Below are 11,781 nucleotides of genomic sequence, written 5' to 3'. Positions count from 1 at the left end.
TGGACTAAATAAGAAGCAGAGTTATTACAGGTTCTTAAATGTCCTATTATGTGGAACTGACAAAGTTTCAGCATAAGGCAGCCACAGTTTTTCTCCTAATTAATCAGAAGTGAAAGTTTGCGTTTCCTGTGCTTTGTAACAACATCCTTTTTTTCTTTTGAAGAGCAAAATACATAAAAATCTGATGTGGATATTAAGATGCCATTTCCCTAAAAGCAGAAGTATAGTCTATTTAAGTAAAATAAGAAATTGTGAGTGTCATGAGATACCCATGTATAGAAGCCACAGATAAGTGGATGTGCAAAACCGAACAAAAATGAGAATTTTGGATTAGAGTGACAAGTAAACTGAAATCATTGCTTTCATTTTTTTTTTAAAGGCTTGTCTTACTATTAATTTTCTACATTGTACTTAAATTTTTTATTATTTCAGTAAAAATAGAAAGTATTCTGAATTTTTAAGTTCCTATATGCTAAATTACTTTGCAAATGTACTTTATAAACCTAAATGATTACTTTTATTATTTTCAATAAAAGACCTACAAAGGAAGTATAGGAAACCCATTATACTCTTGTTACATCCTGAATAACCTCAAGGTTAAAAATCTTGGTTATATCACAATATCATCTTTTCCAGTTCTGGGGAGAAATTTTAAAAACCCTACCAACAGGAACTTCTAATGTCCTTTTACAAAGGCAGGCTCAGATTGTCATGATTACAGTTTTCAAAATGAAGTTAAATTTTTCCATCCCAAATTAATTCTGTCCTCATAAAGTAAAAATTTCCTCTTCGTGTGTAATAAAAGTTTATTAAAGCAAGGTTCAAAAGTGAAGTCTCTGGCTTTTTTATATCTCAGAAGTTCCAGGAGCTAATTTCACTTCACATTAAATCACTTACAGGGCTTCCCTGGTGGCGCAGTGGTAGAGAGTCCGCCTGCCGATGCAGGGGACGCGGGTTCGTGCTCCAGTCCGGGAAGATCCCACATGCTGCGGAGCGGCCGGGCCCGTGAGCCATGGCCGCTGAGCCTGCGCGTCCGGAGTCTGTGCTCCACAACGGGAGAGGCCACAACAGTGAGAGGCCCGCGTACCGGAAAAAAAAAAAAGATCACTTACAGATTTGGCAACAACTGTTAGGTGTTAACAGTTAACAGTATAGTAACAAGGTGTTACTATACTAAGTGAATTTTCATTATAACATCCCATGTCTTTCTCAAATAAAGTTTCAAGTCTCATAAAAGTATTGATTTGCCTAAGCCAGTTAGTTCAAGTGGCTTTAGCATGGTTTAGCAATTTCTGATGGAATCTTCTCTTCCAAGAGGAAAATCAAAGGAGAAAATGGTTCTACAATAAAATACTGTATAGCTAATATATAATCCCTTTGAAAAAAAACAAAAACTTTACCTGGTTGGCTACCTTGACCCCACCATCATGCCATTAAGCAATGAACATGCTCTTTATACACACATCCGCATTCTCTCTCTGTTGTTTTTCTCCCAGGATCTTGATCACCCTGATTCCATCTACAACAGCCTCTCCTATTCTACACATCCAACGACTCATCCTATCTTTTTGTACCTCTCTTGGAGTATTTATCCATTTTTACTATTTTTACCATTGCGGTTATTAGCGCTTTCTCCTTCCCTAAGTGATAAGCTCCTTATGGGTTAGGGTCAGGTCCTATATATCTGCCAGCATAGTGGTCTCTTAGGAGAGGAGGATAGATATATGTGTTGACAGACAAATGAGTGAGGGAGGGAGTGAATGAATGAATGAGATTCTAGTACATATTCTATCAAACAAAGCACATATAGTATCAATATACAATTGTAATTAAGATGCAAAGAGAAAAGTGAGTAATAAAAATTATACTACAGTAAATAATACATAAAACATCTTTTAAAATACTTAGGAGACTTCTGTTGCTCAAACTTGGATAATGTACATCCTTCTCATTAATATGCTGCTTCCTCATTGGTTTGTGATGAAATATGAGTGCAATTTCCTGTCCCCTCAATAATATTGGTTTCTCTTCTGGGTGCAAGCAGATTTATCTGGCTCCTCGGTCAACAAAATCGTCATCCCAAGAAACATGGGTAAGTGTAAGATTAAAAAATAAGATTAAGTAGATAACATACTTTTGAATGATTGTCAGTAATATTTGCAACACTTTTTTCTAGTTTGGGCTGTATAAATGTGGTCATGCAAAGTATTATAAGACGGGGAGAAATGAGGATGACACATGGCTTCTCTACTTTGAGCAGTAGTAAAGGATGTCAAAATTTACATTTAGAAATAGGTAACACTATCAAAATATAAAAGAGGAATGCTTATGCTCCATTTCCTCTACAGGAAACAGTATATTGGCAAAATGAAAATTAAGTGGTTAGGGAAGAAATGTACCAACTCCTGGCTGTAGAGCTATCTAGCACCACTTCCTCAGCAGTATAAAGGTCTAGTGATATGTTTTTATACCATCAGAAACTATGTGAAATTTGAAAATAATATTTCCAGTATTAATTAATATTTCTAGTATGTATTAATTAATTAATAATTCTTAAGAGATGAGTATCACATTGACACACAGTAGAGTGTTAATAAGTAGCTATTCAACTGATAAATGAAGGCAAATGTTTCCTATAACATTTTATCTTCTGATCATTGTCATCAACGGTTGGTACTGTTTTAATTCTGATTTTTACCAACCATCAATGGTTGGTACTGTTTTAGGAGCTGTGGATTATCTTCTTTGGGCATCAGGTAAAAATTAAAATCAGAATTAAAAACTTATCCAAATTTCTCAGCACTGGATCTAAAAACAGTTTTCTCAAAATATGATTAAAGCAATCAAAATAATATCTGAAAAGATGTATGAATAATAAGAATTACGTATTCTGTTAAAATCTCAGATTCACACAAATTAATTTAACAGCTCTCCTCTGCAGCGTTTGGTATCATATGTGAAATGTTATTATATAAATTATATACTGAGTGCCTCTGGTTTCTCTGCTATGCTCTGGATAGGTGGCCAAAGATGATCTGCTTTCAGGAAATGTAGGGAACAACACAGGCTGCCAGTGTTGTCATTAGAACAATATCAGTTAACATGTCATGAAGGCTTACCATGTGCTCAGTAGTGAGTTTCATGTGTTATCTCATTTAATCCTCACAAGAATTCTGTGAAATGGTTGCTATCTTACGCCTGTGAAACTTGAAACTTAGAGAGGTGACGGAACACACATGGTCACAAATCCCCCAAGAGCTGCTGAGAACCTTTGAGTCTCCAGAGCCCTCACACGTGTAACCACAAGCCCCCAGAAACACTGCCTCTGTTGCCCAACCCAGAAGACACCCAGTATCTGCTTCATTAAACCATTCAGTCTTATGGTTGTTTTAGTTAAGGCAGGAAATATTTCTACAGAGAAAGGAATTTATTCCACTGAGAATTTTGTAAGTCCTCTCAAAACTATTTTTCCATTTGACCCTTCCTATCTTTTTTTTTTTAAGATGAGCATTTGTTGAGTAACATGGACAAAGCAGGAAGGGGCACCTTCCTGCTCATCACCCAGTTCTCCCAAGTCCTTCTTCTAAGGAAGAATATTTTCATGGTTTAAGTGTTCTTCCCCAGACGCATGAGCCTAGTGATAGACATGATGTTGCGTAACCGTCAGAGTTCCATCCTCTGTATCTTATTAAATTTTGTGCATCTCAGACATTTTTCGAGTGTCATTTTCCTTCTTCACTTATGTTCTTTAGAAGTCTCTTTAATGAGGATTTTGGGGGCCAATGTTCTCAGTGGTAGTTTATCTTAAAATATCCTCATTTGTGCTCTCATTTTGAAATTTAGTTCTGTTGGGTATTCAGTTATAGGATGACATATATTTTCATAACAATTTGGAAATATCAATCCACTGTCTTCTGGTTTATGTTATCATTGTTGTTGAAAATGTCATTGTCGGTCAAAATTTCATCCTTTGTAGGTAGTCCATTTTTTCTCTCTGGCTCTTTTTTTTCTTAGTCTTTGGTGATCTGCAGCTTGATTGCAATGTCGGCTAAGTATAGATTTCCAGCTCTGTTTGTTTCTAATCTTATTTGGGGTTTGCTGAGCTTCATAAATCTGAGGATGCCATGTCCTTCATCACTTTCAGACATCTCTCAGTCAGCATATTTTCTAACGTTGCCTCTCCCCTACTTTCTGTCTTCTGTCCTTGTGAACTTTAATTATACATACGCTGACCTTTTCACTTTATCCTCCATGTCTGTGTGGTATTTTCCTGTCTCTTTAGCACTCTGGTAATTTTGTGTTATTTCTTTAGCTCTGTCTTACAATATACTAATTTTCTCTTCAGCTGGAGCTAGGCAGTCGGTTAGTCCCTGTGTTAATTTTTAATTTTATATTACTGTATTTTTTAATTTCTGAAAGGTCTATTTCAATCTTTTAAAAAATATGCCCAGTCATCTTTTATAGTCTCTTGAGCCTTACTCATGTGTTCAGATTCCTTCTCTTATTTCTTTAAATGTATTAAACATACTTGTTTTGTGTTATATATCTATTAATTTTATCTCTAAAGCTTTTGTGGTTCTAGTACTCTTCTTTCTTGCTTTTGCTGAATCTCACACATAGAAGCTAATTTCTGTATGTGTGTAAGTGTGTGTGTTTTCTTCTAGTGTGGTAGCAGGATATTTGTTCTTTTTATCCATCTATTTTTAAAATCGAGTGTGTTTGGGGTTGGGGGGTTTTAATCAGTCTATATTTGTTAGAACAAGATCTGTGAGAACTCTTTAAAGCCTGGGTTGAGGAAGCTTCCCTCAAGGCATGGTTTGTATTTACTTCTTCCACGTGCCTAGAATACTTATTCTTTCATATGGTAAACTTTTATTATGGGTGAATTTATTTTCAGATTATTTAAGTTGTTTATTGTTTGTTTTGTTGTGTTTCTATAAATTACTTTTTATATGTGAGGAAAGAAGTGAAATCATACCATTTCTTAGGAAGACATATATGCTGTATCTGCAGGTTATTCAGATGTTAGTTGTCAAGATTCTTTACATCTCATCTCACATAGCCTTTTGATTTCACTTTTTAACCTTAATTGCAATATAATCTGCATGCAGCAAAAAGGAACATATCCTAGGTGTACAGCATGATTCATTTTTACAAACTGAACTTGTTCATGGACTCAACACTCATATCAAGAAACAAAACATTACCCAATTCTCAGAAGTCCTGCTGGTGCCCTCTTCCTGTCATTACTCACCCACCACCACCACCACCACCACCCCCGCCAAAGATAACAGCCATCTGACTCCTCTTTCTCTGTTTTTTTTTGTTTTGTTTTGTTTTGTTTTTTTGCGGTACGCAGGCCTCTCACTGTTGTGGCCTCTCCCGTTGCGGAGGACAGGCTCCGGACGCGCAGGCTCAGCGGCCATGGCTCACGGGCCCAGCCGCTCCGCGGCATGTGGGATCTTCCCGGACCGGGGCACGAACCCGTGTCCCCTGCATCGGCAGGCGGACTCTCAACCACTGCACCACCAGGGAAGCCCTCTTTCTCTGTTTTTTATAACTAAATATTTAATATGACATTCTACATAGTTGTTTGCAACAATGTAGGTGGGCTTTGTTGAGAAGAACGGGAATGCATGATGGTTTTCCCACTTCCAGTTGGTCTTATTTACATTTTTTTATTACCACATTGTGAGTGGTGAAAGATAATTAATTTCGGCTTTAAACCAATTCACAGATGATTCCTGATCTAAACAATAGACCCTTCAAAATTCAGCCTCCTGACTCAAAAAACTGGGAGATCTTCCCCCCACTCCCACCCCGCTCCCGCCCTCCCCGTGGTAGCAGGATATTTGCTCCTTTTTAGCCATCTGTTTCTAAAATCAAGTACAGGAAAAATAAAAGCCTAAATAAAATGTTGCCTTATCCATTATATAAATTACTGAAAAGGAACGTGTTTAACCTTCCACAGAAAATGTGTTGACAGATATACGGAAACATAAGGACACATTGTCAGAGTGTGAGACATGATGTAAGGTGATGATTCTCACAAGTTTATTTGAAGTCCACACAGTTTAATAGAGAACATAAAAGTGACATCTTTTAGAAAATGTAGGGTTGATTATTTTATATCTAGTTTGCAGAAATTTTCATTCACGTTGTTTTCTTTAATTAGAAGAGCCATTAGAGTTGAAAGACCTGTACGAATCCATCAGTGCTACTATTTAGGAGGAAAGTAGAAAATATTCTCTTCCTTTTCAACAAAGCTAGTCTGTGCCATAGCAAAAATACCTCAGACATCTAAGGCATTTTTATGTAAAAGGCAGAAGACAAAATAGTTGAGTCAAGAGGCTTTAGAGTTAAACCTAGGATTGCAGCCAAGTTCTACCAAGATTAGACAGGCAATATGGGGCTAATTGCCTAATATGTGGCTCAATTCTTCTTTGTAATATAGGATTGTAATAAACAGCACAGAGTTACAATAAAACATAAATTATAATAAATATGCACGCCATTTTATATGGAGTCCAGCACACAGAAAGCCCTCAGTAAATGGATTGCTACCCTGATTTCTGACAGCATAGATTAACACTACCTGGTTCTTCATCAGATAATATGTACCCTTTCTGCCTGCCTTTTTCTATCCCTCTGCATTGTTTCTGAGCCTCAACCATGTTATTGCATGTAACAATAATTTGTTCATTTTCATTAATGTATAGATTTCATTGTGTTAATATAGCACAATCTATTTACCTCTCTTAACGCTAATAGGCATTCCAGTTGGGGGATATTACAAATAGTGCTACTGTGAACATTCTAATTCTACCACACGTCTTTTGGGAACCACATGGATGTATTTCTATTGAGCATATACCTAGAAGTAGAGTTGCTGAACCATATGATTTGCATAAGAGCCAAACAGTTTTCTAGCCAACAGTATATGGGAGTTCCAGGTGTTCTACATCCTCACTAAGACTTGGTATTTGCTATCTTTTTTCATTCCGTTTATTCTGGTGGGTGTGTAGTTGTATCCCTCTGTGGTTTTAGTTTGTAGATTTCTGACGACTAGTGAAGTTGAGCACATAGATCCAATATTAATTCACTATTGGCCTGAAGTTTATGGAACCAGATTAATAGTATAGACTCAGACCCCATTCCCAAGTGAGGACCAGCCAGAGGCCATGAGTACTCAGGGATTGTTTTTTTTATGATAGCTCCTCACAGAAACAAAGGTAAGACAGGGAATTTGCCAACGTTCCCTGCTGTCTGTCTGCAAATATCTGTAAAGTTTGTTATTTTGTTTATTTTGATGGCTGAGGCTCCTGGATCCCAGCATGAGTGGGATGTCGAGGACCCCATGCTACCTGTGTGGGCCCATGCCCTGCCACTGGCCCATGCCCTGCCACTGGTCCATGCTCTGTCACTGGCCCATGCTCTGCCACTGGCCCATGCCCTGTCACTGGCCCATACTCTGTCACTGGCCCATGCCCTGTCACTGGCCCATGCTCTGTCACTGGTCCATGCTCTGCCACTGGCCCATGCCCTGCCACTGGTCCATGCCCTGCCACTGGCCCATGCCCTGCCACTGGCCCATGCTCTGTCACTTGTTCTCTGCAGTCAAAGCTCTAGTTAGTTCCTCCAGATCCACGTATGCCTTAGGATACCCAGAGCTTTACTGCTCACTTACCTCTCTGATCTTAGCTCCTGCTTCCTTTTTTTCCTCTCTGGAAGGTTTCCCTATTTATTTAAAGGCTGTTTAAGAGGGGGAGAGATAAATTGGGAGATTGGGATTGACATATAAACACTACTATATATAAAATAGATAACTAATAAAAACCTGCTGTATAGCACAGGGAACTCCACTCAATACTCTGTAATGGCCTATATGGGAAAAGAATCTTAAAAAAAAAAAAAGAGTGGCTATATGTATGCGTATAACTGATTCACTTTGCTGTACACCTGAAACTAACACAACATTTGTAAATCAACTATATTCCAATAAAAATTTAAAAAATAAAAGACTGTTTATTCATATTTTTAGGTGTGGAAAAATTAGGTGATTTCAGGAATTTTAGTGCTCCATTTTGTGTTAAGAGTGACGTATCCTATGGGCTCTGGATATGGTTTACTCTCCCAGCAGAATACTGGTGCCTTGTGGTGGCAGGTCTCTTTTGTGCTAAGGGCGCGTCGACACTTGGAAAGGGACGGTTTTGAGGTCCTGTAGGCCTCACAGCACACAGGAAGAGGACATGTCTTCCTCCCCCTACATGGTGACTCTACAAAGCTTTCTGTGAAGATTCCTCTCAGATAAATCATCCAAAGCACCAACAGGACTCACTAGCAGAGGAATAAAGCTAGTATTTCTCTATTCCAATATGGAGAGAAGGATGGATTCTCTGTTCCTACGTGGATGTACATCAGACATTTTTAGAAAGCTAACCTAGTAAACAATCAGGTATAAATGTAGAAACTGATGACCACAGATTTTACCCAGAATGGAGCACATTCTGCCCTCTCTTTCACAAGAGTACGAGAAAGATAACGTAAATTAGCCCACAAAGAAAGCAAAGGAGAAACAAATGAGGTAGTGTTGTCTAATTATTTACAAAGTTTCAGCAAACTGCTATATTTTCAAGTGCTTCACTTTATCAAACTTCTTGTGACAATTTTTTCTTGGCTAATAAGCATATTTTGCAAATAAGTGCCTTATACATAGATTGCACACGAAATAAAAAAATTGAAATCCTATAATCATACAGTTTACCATACACTCAAATGCATTTACTGATTACAAACAAATAATTGAATCCGCCATCTTTTTTTTAAATTAGCTTCTAAAATGACTTTTAACTTTAGTTTTGCGTGCTTAGATTGTGTCTAGTGAGCAATATAATTCCCTCTAACCTGGCATCCCTTGGATAATTCTTATTTGAAAAAGGTCAAATATCTCAGCCTGATTTCATTTACTGAAGTCAATTAGACAATTTTCCCTTTTTAAACACCTTCATTGTATGCAGTTTCATGCATTTTGATATCCTCAATAAATGAAATAAAATAAGATTGTTTCAAAACTCATGATGTCTCTTTTAAGCACCCAAACTATTCTAGTTTGTCTTTCATTACAGAAACGAAGGCATTTTAAAAAGAGATGTCAACCTTTGTGAAAATAAAGCCTTCTATATTCACGTTCGCACCAGTCTCCTCTGAGTTTCACGAAGAAAACCAAACTGAAGACAGCATTCTATGAAAACTGATGGATAATGTGACGAATCCTCCAGGGTTCTTCATCAGCAAGCTGTGGGTAAGCACATGGACTTCTGCACATTAAAATCACTGATCACTTTAGTAACTGCCGGGAACCTGGATCCTGACTTCCAGCCATCGATACCTGTGTGAAACTTGATCTCCACTCATCCTTTATGACCATTGATGAATCCATCAGAACTTTTGAAAGCAAAGGACAACTGAAGAAATCTTAGTGAAAGAGAGTTAGGTGTTGAAAACAAACTACCAAGAGACAAGACTTATCTTGGTACTTACCATCTAAGAACACATATAATCAGCACCTAAAAAAGAAAACATGAACAGCACATGTATTGAAGAACAGCATGACTTGGATCACTATTTGTTTCCAGTTGTTTACATCTTTGTGACAATAGTCAGCATTCCAGCCAACATCGGTTCTCTATATGTGTCTTATCTGCAAGCAAAGAAGGAAAATGAATTAGGCATTTACCTCTTCAGTTTATCCTTATCGGATCTGCTGTATGCCTTAACTCTCCCTCTATGGATTGATTATACTTGGAATAAAGACAACTGGACATTCTCTCCTGCCCTGTGCAAAGGGAGTGCCTTCTTCATGTACATGAACTTTTACAGTAGCACAGCTTTCCTCACCTGCATCGCGATTGATCGGTATTTAGCAGTTGTCTACCCTTTGAAGTTTTCTTTTCTTAGGTCAAGAAGATGTGCGTTCATGGTGAGCCTTTTCATCTGGATATTGGAAACCATCTTCAATGCTGTCATTCTGTGGGAAGATGAAACAGCTGTTGAATATTGTGATGCCACAAAGTCTAACTTTACTTTATGCTATGACAAATATCCTTTGGAGAAATGGCAAATCCGGTTTAACTTTGCTAGGACGTGTGTAGGCTATATAATACCTTTGGTCATCATAATGGCTTGCAACCAGAAAGTCTACAAAGCTGTGCAGCAAAATCAAGCTACAGAAAACAGTGAAAAGAAGAGAATCATAAAACTACTTGTTAGTATCACGTTGACTTTTATCTTGTGTTTTACCCCCTTTCATGTGATGTTGCTGATTCGCAGCGTTTTAGAGCATGATGTGAGCTTAGATGAACGTATGTTTGACCATAACAAGCCTGGGAAGCAGAGTTATAAAATCTATAGAATCACAGTTGCATTAACAAGTTTAAATTGTGTTGCTGATCCAATTCTGTACTGTTTCGTAACTGAAACAGGAAGATCGGATATGTGGAATGTATTCAGAGTCTTTACTAAGAAGCTTAATAAATCAAAAAGACAAGGAAAAAGCATACTTTCTATGTCTACAAAAGATACTGTGGAATTAGACATCCTGGAATAGAACCAAGGTCTAATTTTTTAAAGATATGCAATATTATACCATCAAGATTATATTTTCAAAAGGAAATCTCAGCATGAGAGGGGAGTAAAGGTTCCCACTGAGGGACTATTTTAATCCTCTCCGATGGAAATATTTCAAACGTGTGCTCTATAGCTCCCTGACTTTTATTAAACAAGAATGAAACAAAATTGAATATATTCCTAATGACTCAGGGTCATCACTGTAGAATGGCAATTGCTTTTGCATCTGTGCTCTAATCGCTCAGTCCAGTAAGATGTACTGGACCGTGTGTTTTTAAATTGGTGAGCTTCGTGTCTGGTTGTTGTGATTTTTCTCACTCTTTCTATGGATCTCAGACTATCATTTCTCCCAGCCAACAACACCAACTACTAAATACTGCTTCTAATCTTCTCATTAGATAACAAACATTTATTGAGCCCACTCTATGTGCTAGGTTTTGTGGTAAGTACTGGGGTTACAACAGAAATGATCTCATAAGCCTTTTGAAGCTTGTATCAGTTTGGAAACATAGCCACTGAGCTTGTAAGTGTTCTTTATAAAAGTAAATAGTCTCTGAGTGACAGTCTGAAGGCCTCATCCATGATATAAAGGACATGAGCTTTGTGAAAGTTCTTTCAGTTAATCAGAGAACTTTTTACTTTCTTTAAAATCACAATTTTTAAAATTTTGATTCTTTCAAAATTTGCTGTTGAGTACAGTATTAGAAGTTTAATGTTTAGACAAAAAGATATACTATAAACAAAAAAGACATTTATTATATTAAATCTTACATTCAGAGACTTCTTTGGGGGTTTAGAGTATTTAGAGAATCTTGATATAATATATTCTTTTATATTTATATTTTCTCATTACAGAAATTACTCCACCTAGTTTTAAGTAGGCATCAGGTAAACATTTTTCTTAACCAAAGTATTTTTTAAGATTTTCGAAGATGTTTTTATCCTCCTATTCTCCTTTTCTCCTTCTCTCCCTTCTCTTTACTATCTGTTCCTTCCAGTCCCCAAAATTGATCAGATAGTAAATGTCTTGGTATCATTTGTGCCCTCATATTAGAAAACAAAAATCTGATAACAAAAAAGACAAATAATGAATTTCTAGATATACACTGAAAAAACTCAGTTAGTGCACAAACTGACTCCATTTTCTATTAAAGT

General features: G+C 37.1%; 1 protein-coding gene across 1 annotated transcript; it reads left to right on the top strand.

Annotated features, from left to right (window-relative positions):
* Positions 1-2,027: 2,027 nt before the first annotated feature.
* GPR65 (G protein-coupled receptor 65) lies at positions 2,028-10,752 on the top strand. The gene is made up of 2 exons (XM_060003360.1): positions 2,028-2,092; positions 9,126-10,752. Exon 2 carries the CDS (start codon positions 9,581-9,583, stop codon positions 10,604-10,606), a length of 1,026 nt encoding a protein of 341 aa, XP_059859343.1. The 5' UTR covers positions 2,028-2,092; positions 9,126-9,580; the 3' UTR covers positions 10,607-10,752.
* Positions 10,753-11,781: the final 1,029 nt, after the last annotated feature.

The sequence above is a fragment of the Delphinus delphis genome, chromosome 2 (genome assembly GCF_949987515.2).
Source record: "Delphinus delphis chromosome 2, mDelDel1.2, whole genome shotgun sequence".
Classification (NCBI taxonomy): domain Eukaryota; kingdom Metazoa; phylum Chordata; class Mammalia; order Artiodactyla; family Delphinidae; genus Delphinus; species Delphinus delphis.
Note: the sequence above shows the minus strand (reverse complement) of the source record. Positions and strands in the feature narration are given on the sequence as shown.